The sequence below is a fragment of the Zootoca vivipara genome, chromosome 3 (assembly GCF_963506605.1).
Source record: "Zootoca vivipara chromosome 3, rZooViv1.1, whole genome shotgun sequence".
NCBI classification, from domain to species: domain Eukaryota; kingdom Metazoa; phylum Chordata; class Lepidosauria; order Squamata; family Lacertidae; genus Zootoca; species Zootoca vivipara.
In genome coordinates, this window is record NC_083278.1 from 72,413,562 (window position 1) to 72,429,689 (window position 16,128).

Sequence of the window (16,128 nt, forward strand, 5' to 3'; positions counted from 1 at the left end):
CCCCCCTGAGTGCGATAGGTGAAATTCTTTTAGCAGTGAGAGATAAAAATGCATGTTAGATGTAAACTTTAATGGGAAAGAAACCTTGCCATTTTTTTTATTATAGCCATGCTAGTTACGGTATGTAGTATAAAGGAAAGCTGAAATTGTCTTAATTATAATAAGGAACAAACAAACAAAATCCACTCTTTGATATGTGTTTGAAAGCAGCTCCACAGTAAAACAAGAGATGGATTCACGGTCAACACCAAAGTCCCAAGCCTCAAAGATCCAGGAAAAGAGTATGATGGATTCACTATCACCATAACAGGAGATAAGTAAGCTAAGTTTCTATTTTATATCATGTAAACTACAGGCAAAAGCTTCCTAGGCTTTATTTTAATTATGTTTTAAAAAAATACATTGAAGACAGTGGTATCGCAGTCAAAGGTTAGGCAGATTTCAAATATGCTTGGTTTTCCTTCTGTCGTAAACTTTGTCAGCAAAGCTGCATTTTATGTGCTTTAATGTGGTATTAAATTAATATATTTACACCCATATAATCCATGCAAACATGTCCTAACACTTAGACAAAATATGACTTCACTAACAGCTTGTAAGTTGTATGCACTTATTATAGTTTTATCCTTATCCATATTGGAAGTTTCTCAGGTATGCAATTTGGATGGCACATGTTACCCGCCATTGTTCTTGCTGCTTATGCCCCCCAATTTATATACTAGTATAACAACTCTTCTTCTGTGAAAAAAGTGGGGGGGGGAATCAAAGCAATATTCTGTATTTTTCCTTTTCAGGGATACTCACTAAATTTTTATATGGGCAATGTGGTAGCTAAAGGGTATGTTCCACCAGGTCCTGCTTCTGCCCATTCCTAATCATCTCTCCATATTTGTGCAAGTGTGTGTTTAAAAAAAGATTTAAAATATTACCAACTAATTAACAAAAAATCTGCTTTGTCTCTTTATGTTGCCTTTTCAGTTTTGATGTTTGGTCTCTGAAGCCAAAATAACATTGCATTCATTTCTATATTCAACTGGAAACTATTGAAATACATTTTAGAGCAATTTACTTGAAATTATTGAAATACATTTTAGAGCAACTTTAGAGCAATCGTATATAATCTGTATGCATTTGTATGTGTTTGTTTATGTATGTGCTGTTGAATGTGTGTTTATTTTAAAACACGTCTCTGATGCAGACATATATTTTCAGGATTGGGAACATACTATTTTCAGTTGAAACGCAGACAACAGAAGAAAGAACACAACTGTATCATGCAGAAATAGATGCTCTTTATAAAGACTTAACCACCAAAGGAAAACTACTTGTTTCATCTGCAGAATCTGGGGTAAGATCTTCCATTATGTAATTAGTTTTTAGTATCGTGAGCCCAAAAGGTCTAAGAGCACAGGCAGGCTGATACACAGAGAGATGTTTCTTCAGATATTTGCATCCCAAGGCATTTGTGAACCACCCTGTGATCATTGGTTGAAGGGTGGTATGCAAATTGTCATCATCATCACCATTATAGGCTTGGCAGGTCAACATCAGCACCTTGAATTTTGTCTCAGAAGCATATAGGCAGCTTTTCAAAATGTTTCAACAAACTGTGCCAGTTCACATTCTGTCAGCCACATTCTACTCCAATTATAGCTTTTGTATCCCTTCAAGGGCAACATCATGTAAGAGCAGGTTATAACCAGGAAGTTATCAAACCAGTGACCATCATGGCCAAGCTATTCTGATCTGGTAACAGCTGTGCTGGTGAATCAGATAAAGTGACCCTTTTGGCCCGTTCATCAAAAGACTCATTAGCTGCTCTAGAGAGCAGTGCATGAGGAGGAAAGGTGTCATTTGAAAGGGATTGCCATATTCTTTCTGTAAAAGCAAATTTTAAGGTTCCACGTGTCAGTGTTTTTTGGACCAACATTCTTAGGGCCAAACTGGACACAATGGGTGGGTGGGTGGGGGGTTGTTGCTGTTATTGTTGCTATTTTTTTTTGTATCTTTATTGTAGATGTTGTTTATGTGGAAATTGTTTCAATTTGGTTGTTTACTTTTTATTTTATTTTTTGTTTATGACTACTTTTGTTATGTTCATCATTATGTGTTTTTTCATGTTGTAAGCCACATTTAGCATGGTTTTAACTCTGGAAAGACGGCATGCAAATAAAATTATTTATATATGTTAGTCCAAGCACACCACTGAAGTCACCTGAGCCTCAAGTGACAGCACTGGGTCAAGCACAACCCCAGACTATGCATCTAAAGCTGTATGTCCAGCCAATTCTCAGACCTGAGAACCAACCTACCCATAGGACCTGTGTCTTGTCAGGATTCAGTCTCAGTTTATTGGCCCTCATCCAGCCCATTACTGCTTCCAGGCACCAGTCCAACACAAAGTATTAGTTAAAACGCATGCCATCACTATAAAATATTTAAGAGATTACTCCTATTTATGGTTAAATGCATAGTATTGTTTAAACATTTTAAAATTTATTTTTGTTGGGCTGGAGCCAGAGTGTTCTTTCTGTGAACTGCCTTTTTCCATTTGTGGAACACACTGAGATACAACAGAAGCTCCCTCAGAAGGAAAGAGGGGAGGCTCTTTTCTCTCATTCCCCCCAAATGCCACCACCCACCTCCCAAGAGCAGCTATTGGTTAAAATCTGATCCCCACCCTACCTTCTTCTAGCAGGAATTCTGCTCACAGGAGCTCTGGATCCAACCCATTTTTTAAATCTCTGATCTATCCTTTCTGTTCCATTACTATTCAAGGTGACTCACAATCTGACACCCCCCAAAATTAACATGGCAGATAATTTTTTTTTAGCATGGCTTGGGAGACAACCACATTAGCTACAAATCTTAGAAAGCCTTAGCAAATGAAAACATGTCTACAGTGGTACCTCGACTTACGAACGACTCGACAACTGAATTTTTCAACTTACGAATGGGGCAAATGGCCGCATGCTTACGAATTTCTCGACATCCGAATGGAAACCACGGCAGTTTTAGATAGGGTTTTCTCGACTTATGAATTTTTAGATGGGGTTGCTTCAACTTATGAATTTTTCCGTTTCCAATCCATTCCTATGGGAAATTGCGTTTCCAATGGCGCTTTTCGACTTACGAATTTTTCGACCTACGAAGGTGCCTTCGGAATGGATTAAATTCATAAGTCGAGGCACCACTGTATATGGCTCACTGTCCTATATACACCTTTTCCTGCTTGAATGCTGCTTCTTGTCATGCTACAACTACCAACTTAATAAAGAATTATACAGATAATAAAATACTGCATAATGAAAGCACTGTATTTCCATGTATTCCATCCATTGAATTTAATTTGCCTAGTGCACGCTGTTTTCTATTGCTATTTTTATTTTTCATGTTAAATACATGGTTTTATTTTTCTTAGGAGTCGGATGCTGTGTGCAGTCTAATCCTGTCTCTTGTATATTATTTCTATAACTTAATGCCTCTGTCCAGAGGGTCCAGGTTAGTATCTTTCTTCATATGTAATAACTATCCGCAAATATTACATTGTGCACAGTGATACGAGATCTTACCTTACCAGTTCTTCTTTTACCTGTCCCAAGTCCTAAACACTTTTGCATAAATGTTGTCAGTCATATTATTCTTGTGTGCACCTTTAATGATAGAACAATTTCTCCATTTTGTAGTATATAACAGTATATTTCTCATTTTGTATTTGACATTTAAAACTTGTCTGATGCTCTGCAGTTTTTTTTTTTAAAATACACTTGGAAGTAAGTCCTGTTGCACTCAATGCATCTCACTTCTATACAGGATTGCACCGTTAAGCATGATATAGCAATATTGAAATTAATACAGCCGGGTCACAAGTACATTGCATTGATTTTAAATATTTATGAAAATGGAGAGTCTCTTAACCTTTAAAAGCAGTAAAATATGTTCTTGTGTTTCCATAAAATGCTTTGTGTGTATTTTATTTCTTCTGTTTTTGTTTGTTTCTCAGTGTGGTGGCTTATTCAATAGTCATGGGAGCCCTAATGGCAAGTGGAAAAGAAGTATCAGGAAAAATTCCAAAAGGAAAGGTACACTCTGAATAAAATGCGCTGAAATTTAGAAAAGAGCAGCTTGTGACAGCCAAGTTTTTCTCTGCAGCTCACACCTGTGTCCAAAAGGTTATTTAACGTGTAATGTGAGGCAGGGTATGAGGGAAGTAATGCAGATGTTCAGGAAGCAGCTTGTGAATATCTGCAACCTTTCAAAAGATAAAGACATGTTATTTTGAAAAAGAAGCGTGAGAGAGTATTCTTGTTTCAAAGTGAGAAGTAGCCCTACGGACTGGAAACTGTTGGTGTAGCAAAATAATTAAATAAAGCAGCAATCCTAATCTCAGAGGGTGATGTCCAGTGTTGCCTACCTGCAAATGGAATGGACACCATTTGCAGAAGTTCTCCACCCTACCCTTTAACCCTGACCTGCTCTGGAGGGTTAGGGTACCATCTAGAACTAACTGGAAATCTGCATTTGGCAGTGGGGTGGGGAATAGGAAAAGAAATTCCACTGCATTATTGAACTTTCTCTCGTGCAATGTTGGATAGATCACCCAGTGGAACTTGCTTCCTAGTAAATCTATTTCCTAGATTTAACTATCATTAGGCAATGTTCCTGTTATTGTTCTTGGCAGGTGTTAGAAGTGATGGAGTATGTTGTAAATGAGATGAAAGTTTTTATGCGATTAATAGTAACTTCTCTTTATGATCAAATGACATTTTTCACATTTTTTTGCTTCAAAATAGTCTGGGACTTTGTGTCTTGCAACAGGAATCATCAATAACAACAACAACAACAACAACATCATATTATTTATACCACACTCATCTAGTCTCTTGTGTGGTGGTTTTCTTAAAATTTTAAATCTCCCCCCACCCTGAAATCATATTAGCAACTTCAGCCTTTCATTGTTGTACCACAACTGCTAAAATAGCATATTTAAAGCAAACAAATCCAAAGCATACAGTTCAGCTCTGCTTGTCTTCCAGCTTCCATTACAAATACCTTTTTGATGGTGCTAAATGTGAGAGTATGTTCTGACAGTGCACTTATTTTTGCATTTAGTTGTTTATATTTAATGTGTGTTCCAGCTGATTGATTTTGAAGCTATGACAGCAGCTGGATCAGAGGCCTTCAGTAAAGTGGCAAAAGATTGGCTGAATTTGAAAAGGTAAAATTGTTAATGTTGGCTCAAGGTTTTGCATGTCCTAAAAAAAAAAAAAAGTCCTAGCTTTCCTCAGAAAGGCAGTCTTTGTTACATTGAAAAGTTGAGTTAACAGAAGAGTGCTTTCACAAATTCAATCTTATGGCAGCTATTGCATTTCACCCTCTGCCCATATATCTATGCCTGCTGCTTGTGATAACAATGTAGTTCTTGTTAAACTTAAACCACCACATCTAAAAGGCCTGGTTCCTATTATAATTTAAGCAGTGCTGAAGTTACATGAAGCAATAGACTCAAACGAGAAACTAACTATTTGAATTTGGCACACCATAGAGGTCTGCATGTGTGGCATTTTACTCTCTAGCAGAAGGGGAAAGTAACCTAATACATTTCTTTGTGGTTTTCTGAATTAGAACCATGGTGATAATTAGCTTCCTTCATTTATAGTTATCATTGCAATCTACTTAACAGTTCTTATACAATATATGTTGTTGAATGTCTGAAATAATGAACCATACTATTGTGAATCTTGGTATTTTAATGCTAGACCATTCTGAAGACAAAATGCATAGGTAGTCACTTGCCCAAAAACTTGAGCAATAAATTTCCAGCTGAATTAAATTAGCATTTTTAGAGCTCTTAAGCAAAAATGCAAAATATCAGGTTTATTTCAAACTTAAGTCATGGACTATATTTCTATTAATATTTGCATTTTCCTTTTCCAGCATTTCGCCTTCTTACAAGAGTCTTCCACTGGTATCAGAATACTTTCCAACATTAAGAACCATGATCGAAGCTTTAAGTACAGATTCAGCTCATTGCCTGAAAAGGCTTTAGTTGCTGTGTAACGTACCTCAATAAAGAGCACTGACCACTTTATTTGTATGTTGTTGATGGTGCAACTCCTTTGTTCCTGATTATTTTTGTGGATTCTAAATAATTGAATCACTTCCTTTTAGGAACCCAAAAGAAAACAAAAGCCTTTTCTATAACTAAGAATTATTGGATATATCCAGAAGAAATACAGCTGATTTCAGCAAAGAACCAGTTGCCAGAAGGCAAAAGGGTGCTGCTCAACTAAGATTTACTCAGAGTAGACCCCAATTACTGAACATGGCTTGTTTATTTCATTTGGTCTACTCTGAGTAAAATTTAGTTGAATACCACACATACACTTCTGCCACACATTATATGCACTGAAGTGTAATTTTAGCCTGTTCCCTGCAATGGTTTAAATTTCACAAAGTCACCCAAAAGAATGATTTAATAGGTTGGCAAAAAAGCCTGTTTTATTACTTGGATGTAAGGTCTAAATATCTATAAAAGGGAGGCATGGCTTATTAGCCCTCATTCTGTCAATTACTGCATACAGGCACTGATCCACTTCCTCTCCTGTATTTGATGAAAGTGCTGAATGTCACCTGCATATTAGTGACACCTCCTCTCCCAGTGATTTCATGTAGATGTTAAATAGCATGGAGATGAAACCCTGTGTGACGAAAGTGTAATCACCACCACTCCTTTTTGGAAGTGGCCTCTACGTAAGAAAGGAGCCACTGCAAAACAGTACCTCCAACACCCAGCTTGGACATCCTATCCAGAAGGATACTATGGCTGGTATCAAAAGGTCCAAGAGCATCATCAGGATTACACTCCCTATCTTTCTCACAGCAAAGCTGACCAATAAAATGTGTGTTCCAAAACCAGGCTTCAAACCCAACTGAGATGGAGCCAGGCAATCAGATTCAGGCTGCAGAAAGATCTTTGGCAAGTAATTAGAGTTTTCCAAGTCTTCTGACACCCTTTCATCTGTCATAATATACTCAGTTTGCTTTGTTAAACCAGTTTGGTTGGTTCTCTCTACCCATTAGTCAGCAGGTCTAGTAATAAAGGTCTAGTAATAAAGAAGTCATTGTATACTGTTATACTAAGATTTATGTACTGGAACAAAATACCTGGCACTTGCTAAGAATGAGCACAAACATTTTAATGTAATTCTGGGACTAGCTCAGGAAGAAGATGCATTTTGGATTACGACCAATTCAAACCCGGAAGTGCGCGTTCCAGTTTGCGAACTTTTTTTGGATTACAACCTGTGTTTTTTTTAATTACGAACATTTTTTGTTGGTTTACGAACAATTTATTTTTAATTACGACCGGGGTTTTGGGGGGAGGCCCCATTGGCAAAAGTGCACCTTGGGTTACGACCTGTTTTGGTTTACGAACAGACCTCTGGAATGGATTATGGTTGTAAACCAAGGTACCACTGTATGAGGGAATAAACAGTACAGTGGGAAAACAAGATATAACGGAAAATGGAGCATCTTTTTCCATCATGTCGAAATCTAGAGTCCTTGGGAAGAGTTTTAGCCACAAACACCTTCAGGGATTATATCCAGTTTCTTCAAATGCATCACTGACTGATGAATCTTTTACCTGCTGCTTTCTTGTTGAGAGTGCTCATAATAATTCTACAACAACACCCTTAACAACTCCCAGGCTGTTTAAAGTGGTATGATACTGCTTTAAATGTATAGTTCAGATGGGGTCTGACGGTTGCTTGAGTGTCACAAGAGGTCTCTCCCTCACAAACAAATAATATAGGATGAATATATTAAATTACTAAATTAGTAGACTATAGGATTACTTGGTAATTTATTCATAAAGCATCTGGTTACTCATATTGCCTGACAATACAATAATTTCAAATATGCTCTACTGTACTAAAGTTTTGGTTCAAATACCAAAAACCCGCCAGAGTTAAGTCCATTCAAGCACCACAAAATTGGGAAGCCTTAACCCCCATGCCCCACGATCAGCAATGCTGCTGTACACTATCACCAATTACCCTTGCTTCCATCCTACCCTACACACACAAACCCTCTCCCTTGGTCTTTCAGGCCCAAACGCAGAAGGGAGGATGGAGTGTTTGGGACCACCAAAGGTGCCCTATGTCTTCCTGGTCCTGCCTTGCCTTGCCTTATGGAGCATCTGGACACAAGGATGAACCCTTCCCATCTGTCACAGAGCTACCCAGACAGTAAATTACACAGTTCAAAGTTGGTGTTAACTCTTTATTAGCAAAAACACTAGTCACAGACTTGGCTGTCAGGCCTAATGAGCACAGCAGCTCATTTCCAGTGTGTCTTACCATGAAAGTTGCCAAGAGTAAAGATCCTCACCTCCCTACAGCCACCTGTGTCTCCTCCTCTCCAGGGCTTTGAGAGTGAGCCTGTATGTTTGTCTTTGCTCCTCCCATTCCATACCTCTTCTGGTTCTGGGAACAGTGACGGCGGCAGGGAGACACCCCTGCTTCTTCAGCAGTCTGACTCATCTCTGCCTCTTGGCCTCCCTCATTCCACTCTCCTGACTCTGCTTCTGGACTTTTCTCTTCCAACTTCCCACACCTCCTCTTCCCAGTCTTCTCTTTCTGACTACACACCGTCCTACCTCCACTCTCCAGACTTCATCCTTTGGTGGTTCCCCAGCCATTCCTCGGCTTCCAACCAGGTGACACCATCCCTCTTGGGCGAGGTGGATCCAGGCTAAAGCCGGCAGGGTGCTAGATGCAATCCGTCCACCACAATCGCTTAGTAAGTCTGATTTGATCACCGCCCCCCCACCCCCGTATACGTTTGTTACGCGTAATTTTGTGCTGTTAATGGCAAAGCGCGCTGCTTTGGAAAGGGCTCCTGGGTCTTTACGCGGCGCAACACCCACGCGGCCCGCGTTGGGAACAGCATCGATACCTCGTCCTGAACTCGTGTGCATGTGTGTGTGTCTGTTGTGTGTTTGTTTTTAAGGGGAGGACGCCTGGGAGGCGGTCTTAAGAGCAGGGGCGGAGCCAAAGGCTTCCGGGAGGCGGAAAGCGGGGCTGTGCGCGGAGCCGAGGAGAAGGAGGGCGCGGCGGCGGGCGAACGAGTTATTTTGTGCTCCCGGCTCGGCTGCGCTCCACGCCGGCGTCCGAGCGCGCGCCAGGGCCCCGGGGGCGGCGATGGCTTCGATGGCGGCGGCGATCGCCGCTTCCCGCACGGCGGCCCTGAACGGCAACCGGCCGCTGGACGAGCGGGAGCGCAAGCGCTTCAGTTACTTCTCGTCGCTCAACCCTATGGCGCGCAAGATCATGGCGGAGAAGGAGCGCATCCGCGAGCGCTACGGGCCCGACTGGGAGCGCCTGCCGCCCCGCCAGCAGGACGAGATCATCGACCAGACCCTGGTGGAGCCCCACATCCAGGCCCGCTACGCGGCGCACCGAGGGGTCGCCCGAGGACCCCCGCCGCCGGTCTGCTACCCGAACCTGCGCCTCAACACCGGCCAGAAGGTGGTGCACTTCGGGGACGAGGTGAGATCCCGCTCCGAGCGAAAGGACTCTCTGCACATGCTCAGGAGCACGGTTTGTTGTCGGATCCGGGCCTGCGTTGCAGGGATCTGCTTGGCCTCCAAAGTTACGCCCCCTTGCGATGGTGTCGAGGGGGGTAGCCTCTGGGGAAAAGAGATTTGCAGGGGGAAAGAATATAAAAGCAGAGGAAGGGTTTTTCCCTTTTAAAAAAGCATATTTGTTTATTCAAGGCAGGGGTTTGAAGAATTCCTCTCTAGAAGTAGTTTTCAGTGCTAGTGGAACATGTGTTGCAGGGAGAGATTTCGTTTAGACATGTACAGAGTGCAGGTTCCACTCCTTACTTAGCATAGCCAGATCCCCCAAGCCTGAGATTTGCAGTGACATGGCAGAGAATCATGTATCACTTCTTGACAGACTTGCGGGTTGAGTATCTCATGTGGTCCAAGTACTAAAGGACTTCTACCTAGGGCTGCAGAGCTTTTGGCACTCCAGATGTTTCTGGAGTCTGAACTCTCAGTATTTCAAACTATTGACTCTGCTGGTTGGTGCTGACGGGAATGGAGTTTAACAACACCTGGATGACTGTGCTGTGACCTAGGCTGTGCTCGCGCTACCATTTACTCTGCATCAAGCAAACTGCCACAAACACACAGAGAGAAATGATATAAGCCACAATTCTTTATCCTGTTGTTTCTTAGGAAATACCGTGTTTTGATGCATTTCCCCCCAGACTAGCTTCGATCTGAATTGAGAAAAACCCAGTCATGTGTACACAGTGCTAGGCATGCTTACTTGGAAGTAAATACTACCGGTACGGCGTTCAGTCAGATTGACTCTGATGAAAGGGGAATTTAGGATTCCAACATAAGACATTACAGTGGTTGCTTCTTCAGTTTAACATGGTTTAAATTTCTTCTTTTACAGCAGAAATTAAACTGCATTTTCAGTAGCTGTTGAGTGGGGTAACTGAAGTGTGTTCTTTTAACCACTTAAAACTGGTGTGGCTTTTGCTGCTAGCTTTCTGTTGTTAGCTTTCTGCTGCTGTTATTTGGAATTGTGGTTTTTTCAAAAAGAATTGCGTGTGCAAATGTATATTATTATAATATTAGCTTTATGCTTCAAAATATGCTTTAAGTTACTTGGAGACCAACTCATCTAGTATTTTTGTTACTGCTGCTGATTTTTATTGTTGGTAAGTACTTAGCAATGGAACTGTTCCTTTTATTGTCGGTGATGTAGGTGATGTGCTTTTACTTGTGGCTGTAGAGCAGGGGTCACCCAACTTACCGGGCTTTGGGCCGGTGCCTGCAGCGCCTATCGCGCGGAGGGCAGGGGAGCGTGCAGGAGCGTGTGCCCATACGTGTGCGCACACGCTATTTCCGGTGCACGTCCGGGTCGCAGGAGCACCAGAAATAGTTTGTGCGCATGCACACGGGCCTCCGACCTGGAAGTGCACCGGAAATGACTATTGTGCATGTGTGTGAACTATTTCCGGTGCTCCTGTGGCCCAGAAGTGGGCAGCCACGCCGGTAAGAGCGGGCGACAGCGGCAGGGGTCGCCGCGGGCCGGATAAATGAGTCCTTCGGGCCGTATCTGGCCTCCGGGCCGTAGTTTGGGGATCCCTGCTGCAGAGTCTCTTTTCTCATGCATCACAGCTGCAGCTGTCAAAGCTAATAGTAGTAAGACCAGCACCAGCAGCTGGAAAGTCCAGGAGGCTGGGGAGAGGACTCTTGTCTTCATTGCTCTTCCCAGCATTTCCCTTTTGCTGCTTTTGGGCTCCCCTGCAGGAGAGGTGCGGGAGCCAGCTGCAAATCACCTAACCTGGTGAGAAGACCTCTTCCCCTCTGAACTGTATTGAAACTGGACTGCTGAAGAGACCAGCACCAAGAACTTCATTCATTGTTGACTTTTTCTGCTTTGAACGTACTGTATGTTTTTGGGTCTGGATTATTTTTTTCATAATAGGGAATTCATTCCATGTGTGCTGAATTGTTTATTTTTGTCCAGTTAGAATTACAGAGTCGGAACAGACCCTGAGAGTAGGGATCCTGCCCGCAGCCGTCCCCGGGTGGGCTCAAACCATCAACCTTCTTGTTAACAGCCAGATGCACTGACCCATTGCACCACAATGCTCCCCCTAACCTGTTTTGTATTTTGGTATCAAGTGGATGCTTGTTGTAAGCCGCTTAGGGCACTGCTAACTGTGGAAAGGTAGCACATAAATAAATGAAACCAGTCAATCATTTGTGCAACATGCCATTACATCACTGTAAAAAGGCAGTTCATGAGGTCATAATGAGAACATAATGAGAACATTTCTGCTTCTGCTTCATTGACTATGCAAAAGCCTTTGACTGTGTCGACCACAGCAAACTATGGCAAGTTCTTAAAGAAATGGGAGTGCCTGATCACCTCATCTGTCTCCTGAGAAATCTCTATGTGGGACAAGAAGCTACAGTTAGAACTGGATATGGAACAACTGATTGGTTCAAAATTGGGAAAGGAGTACGACAAGGTTGTATATTGTCTCCCTGCTTATTTAACTTATATGCAGAATTCATCATGCGAAAGGCTGGACTAGATGAATCCCAAGCCGGAATTAAGATTGCTGGAAGAAATATCAACAACCTCAGATATGCAGATGACACAACCTTGATGGCAGAAAGCGAGGAGGAATTAAAGAACCTTTTAATGAGGGTGAAAGAGGAGAGCGCAAAATATGGTCTGAAGCTCAACATCAAAAAAACCAAGATCATGGCCACTGGTCCCATCACCTCCTGGCAAATAGAAGGGGAAGAAATGGAGGCAGTGAGAGATTTTACTTTCTTGGGCTCCTTGATCACTGCAGATGGTGACAGCAGTCACGAAATTAAAAGACGCCTGCTTCTTGGGAGAAAAGCAATGACAAACCTAGACAGCATCTTAAAAAGCAGAGACATCACCTTGCCGACAAAGGTCCGTATAGTTAAAGCTATGGTTTTCCCAGTAGTGATGTATGGAAGTGAGAGTTGGACCATAAAGAAGGCTGATCGCCGAAGAATTGATGCTTTTGAATTATGGTGCTGGAGGAGACTCTTGAGAGTCCCATGGACTGCAAGAAGATCAAACCTATCCATTCTTAAGGAAATCAGCCCTGAGTGCTCCCTGGAAGGACGGATCGTGAAGCTGAGGCTCCAATACTTTGGCCACCTCATGAGAAGAGAAGAATCCTTGGAAAAGACCCTGATGTTGGGAAAGATTGAGGGCACTAGGAGAAGGGGACGACAGAGGACAAGATGGTTGGACAGTGTTCTCGAAGCTACGAACATGAGTTTGACCAAACTGCGGGAGGCAGTGCAAGACAGGAGTGCCTGGCGTGCTATGGTCCATGGGGTCACGAAGAGTCGGACACGACTAAACGACTAAACAACAACAATGAGAACATTGGAAGCAGTAGTGAAACAGGGTGTCATTTGTTCTTCATGGTTGCTACCTCATCCTGAACAGGCGAAGGCAAACTTGCATATGTTCAAGCATGGACATTATTTTCTCAAAGTAGCATTGTCTAAGCTGCCACTGTTTTTAACAGTAGCTTTTTTAAAAAAATGCTGATTTGGACTAATTAAATTTGGCCTGAGATTTCAGAGGCATAGGCAAGACCAATGTAAGAGACATGAACTGGGCTGAGAAGGTGGTAGGTGTATTTACCCCATGTTTAAAATTTGCCCATTGCCTGTTTGTAGAGATGGAGGGAAAAACCAAAACGTTAGGCGGCAAACCTAACTTGTGTCAGGAGAGTCAAACACAGCTCAATAGAAGTTTCAAATAAAAATATATACATGTCTGTTGGTTCTTTAATAGTAGTCACCCCATACACTTAATTCTCTGGATGGTGTACATATTTGTTTAAAAAGGCCACATAAAATCACATACTGATTTTAAAAATTCAATTCAATAAAGCAGTGCAGTACAGAAACAATGTAAGTGATAGAAAGGAAACTTAAAACTAGAATAAAATAAAATCATACCAAGCCACACATAATACAGCCAGAGGATAAAACGACGACTGTACAACACCAAATAACTTATCCATTTAAAAAGCTTGTGGGAATAAATAGCGCTTTCCCTGATGTAGAAAATATATTAAAGTAGGCACACTTTGTCAGTTTAGTACGGTAACTCAATTCCTACAGAACCCACCCTGCCAGAAAAAAAGGGGAGTCAATTACCTCCCCAGGGGTTCTGTCTTAAGTCAGGCATCCCCAAACTGCGGCCCTCCAGATGTTTTGGCCTACAACTCCCATGATCCCTAGCTAGCAGGACCAGTGGTCAGGGAAGATGGGAATTGTAGTCCAAAACATCTGGAGGGCCAAAGTTTGGGGATGCCTGGTCTAAGTGTTGGACAGCTCATACTTTCTGGAAGTTGTTCCTTATCTTTATTTGAGATCTACCTTCTAGAGCGACGTAGAATAAATGTGCCCCATGTCACAACCCTTCAAATATTTGTAGATGCCTATCGTGTTGTCTCTTGATTATCTGTCCTCCAGGCTAAGTGTGCACAGCACCTTCAACCTTTCCTCATAGGAAAACGCTTGTTGTGGTTGCTTTCGTGAAAAACAAAGGCTCTGAGGAGCCAGCCATTTCTTTCGGGTCTTTTGGAGAATTTGACCTAGTTTCAAGATGCTGTTTTCCACCAGATGTTTGGGATTATTGAAAAGGAAGAGGGATTTGTTAAATTTGTATACTGCCCCTTATCCGTAGATCTCAGGACGGTTCATGACATGAAAATACAAGACCAAAAACACAAAATGCAGAATAAAAAACAAGAAGGAAAACGTGGTGATTGTTGAGTGGACAGCCTTGGTTTCACTTGTGCTTGTGCCACCATCTCAAGCCACTTCTGCCTTGAGTAAAAAGGCAAGATAAATAACGAAGAAGAAGAAGTAGAAGTAGAAGAAGACTTGGCCTATTGCCAGTTTTGCCACCTTTCCCTGATGTACTTCCATCCATGTGCATTTATAACCCACACTATTTAATGTTTTTGCAGGCAGAGAGAATGTACATTACTTTTCACGGTGCCACATAACTCTTTATCTTTTATTTTCCTTTTTTTTTGGCTGCAATAAGCTAACATGACTGACTGTCCACAGTAAATATATTCTGAGGTAGTCTTGAATAGTCAGGGTCAAGCTATTTTATTTATATTCATAAAAGCCCCGGCTCATTCAACAATAACAAGGCAGTGTACAGATATATATAGGTTAGAGGATAGGAAACAATATTAACTCCATCACACTTTTCCTTGGGTGGAAAGTTATTCTGACACTCTCCCCTCTTCACTGTGTTTTAATTTTTTGGAAGTCGCCCAGAGTGGCTTTATTATGGGCGCCAAATAAATAATAAAGTATTGTATTTTTTTTGTATAAAATATGTACAAGAGACGCAGGACACATATAGCCCGAACATGCGCACGCACGCACGCACGCACACACACACACACACAAGCATGGACTTCATTCAAGTATTCCTAAATCAATACTGGGGCAGCAGGGTAATCTCATAGAAATTCCTCAGTGTACCATACCCATGGTTCAAGGGTTTTTCAGATGTCAGGAAATTGTTCATTAACTTGCTCTGAAAAAGCCTTATGGTCTGCCATGTTCTCTGGTGCACTCAGTTTGTGTGGGGAATTGCTCACCTTTTGGGGTCTTGTGTGCTGCTGAATGTGACTTAAAATTCCCAATGCTCTCCTATGGCTCCGGGGGGAAGATACCTTTTCACAGAAACTTGTCCACTGGCATTGGCCTCATCACTTGAAGGAGCCCCTGAGATTCCAAGTAATCTTATGGCTTCCCAAATCACAGTTTGAAAGTAGCTGTCTTCTCATTAGGGTGTTCTTTCTGTAGATATGTTTGGATGTTGGAAAAAAAGGTCTACGAATAATGGTCCATCAAAACAGTCTCATGATTAGCTGTTAGAGAATTGGCCGTCGTCTTATGGTTGTTGAGTGGCAGATAAACTAAGCCAGCGGTTTTCAATTAAGGGAAATACTGAAGAGAAAACAAACATCATAACCAGGAAACAATGGAAGGAATGCAAAGGCACCCAAGGAAATACTTTAGTAGGCCTGTCCTAAAAGTTCATTCATAAAAATGACCTGTCTTATTTTAGAAGGCTATGTGTGTGTCTTTACTAACAGCTAATAAGTTTAGCAAAAGGCAGTAGGAAGTTACTGCTAAAATAAGAATTGGAGCTGAGGAAATGTTTACATTCAACTCACGGAATCTGGCAAGCCGTTCCACGTATCTTGAGGGAAGTCTGGTGGTATAATAACTCTGTCTATTCCAAGAGTTGATGTTTTTAAGACACCTTCTAAAAAGATTAAATCTGGTTTTCCACTGCTGCTGTTGAGCCAGGAAAAACAAGAGTGTGGAAAAATAAAATTTAATGGTCCTAATTATAACTGTTTTTAGGTTTTGCTAATCTCTTGGTGGTTGATACACGTGGCAAAGCAGCTGGAAAATGGAGCAGATGCTTAATAGTACTACAGTGGTGCCTCAGGTTACAGAATAATAAAAAAGGTAAAGGACCCCTGGAC

The 16,128-nt window shown here is 41.8% G+C and overlaps 2 protein-coding genes across 4 annotated transcripts in view; both read left to right on the forward strand.

Annotated features, from left to right (window-relative positions):
• The window catches only part of TTC13 (tetratricopeptide repeat domain 13), a 31,191-nt gene extending 25,100 nt beyond the window's left edge, over positions 1–6,091 (forward strand). For 2 of the 3 annotated variants that reach the window (XM_035108483.2, XM_035108485.2), the window contains 6 exons: positions 208–317; positions 1,213–1,348; positions 3,422–3,501; positions 4,004–4,082; positions 5,139–5,218; positions 5,938–6,091. In XM_035108483.2, the coding sequence (XP_034964374.2) occupies positions 208–317; positions 1,213–1,348; positions 3,422–3,501; positions 4,004–4,082; positions 5,139–5,218; positions 5,938–6,049 (597 nt within the window). In that variant the 3' untranslated portion in view covers positions 6,050–6,091. The remainder of the gene's footprint in view (positions 1–207; positions 318–1,212; positions 1,349–3,421; positions 3,502–4,003; positions 4,083–5,138; positions 5,219–5,937) is intronic. The other variant, XM_035108484.2, reaches the window with a different exon arrangement.
• Positions 6,092–9,074: 2,983 nt separating this feature from the next.
• The window catches only part of C3H1orf198 (chromosome 3 C1orf198 homolog), a 28,028-nt gene continuing 20,974 nt past the window's right edge, over positions 9,075–16,128 (forward strand). Inside the window, exon 1 of the mRNA XM_035108482.2 lies at positions 9,075–9,554. Coding sequence (XP_034964373.1) covers positions 9,207–9,554 — 348 coding nt within the window. The 5' untranslated portion in view covers positions 9,075–9,206. The remainder of the gene's footprint in view (positions 9,555–16,128) is intronic.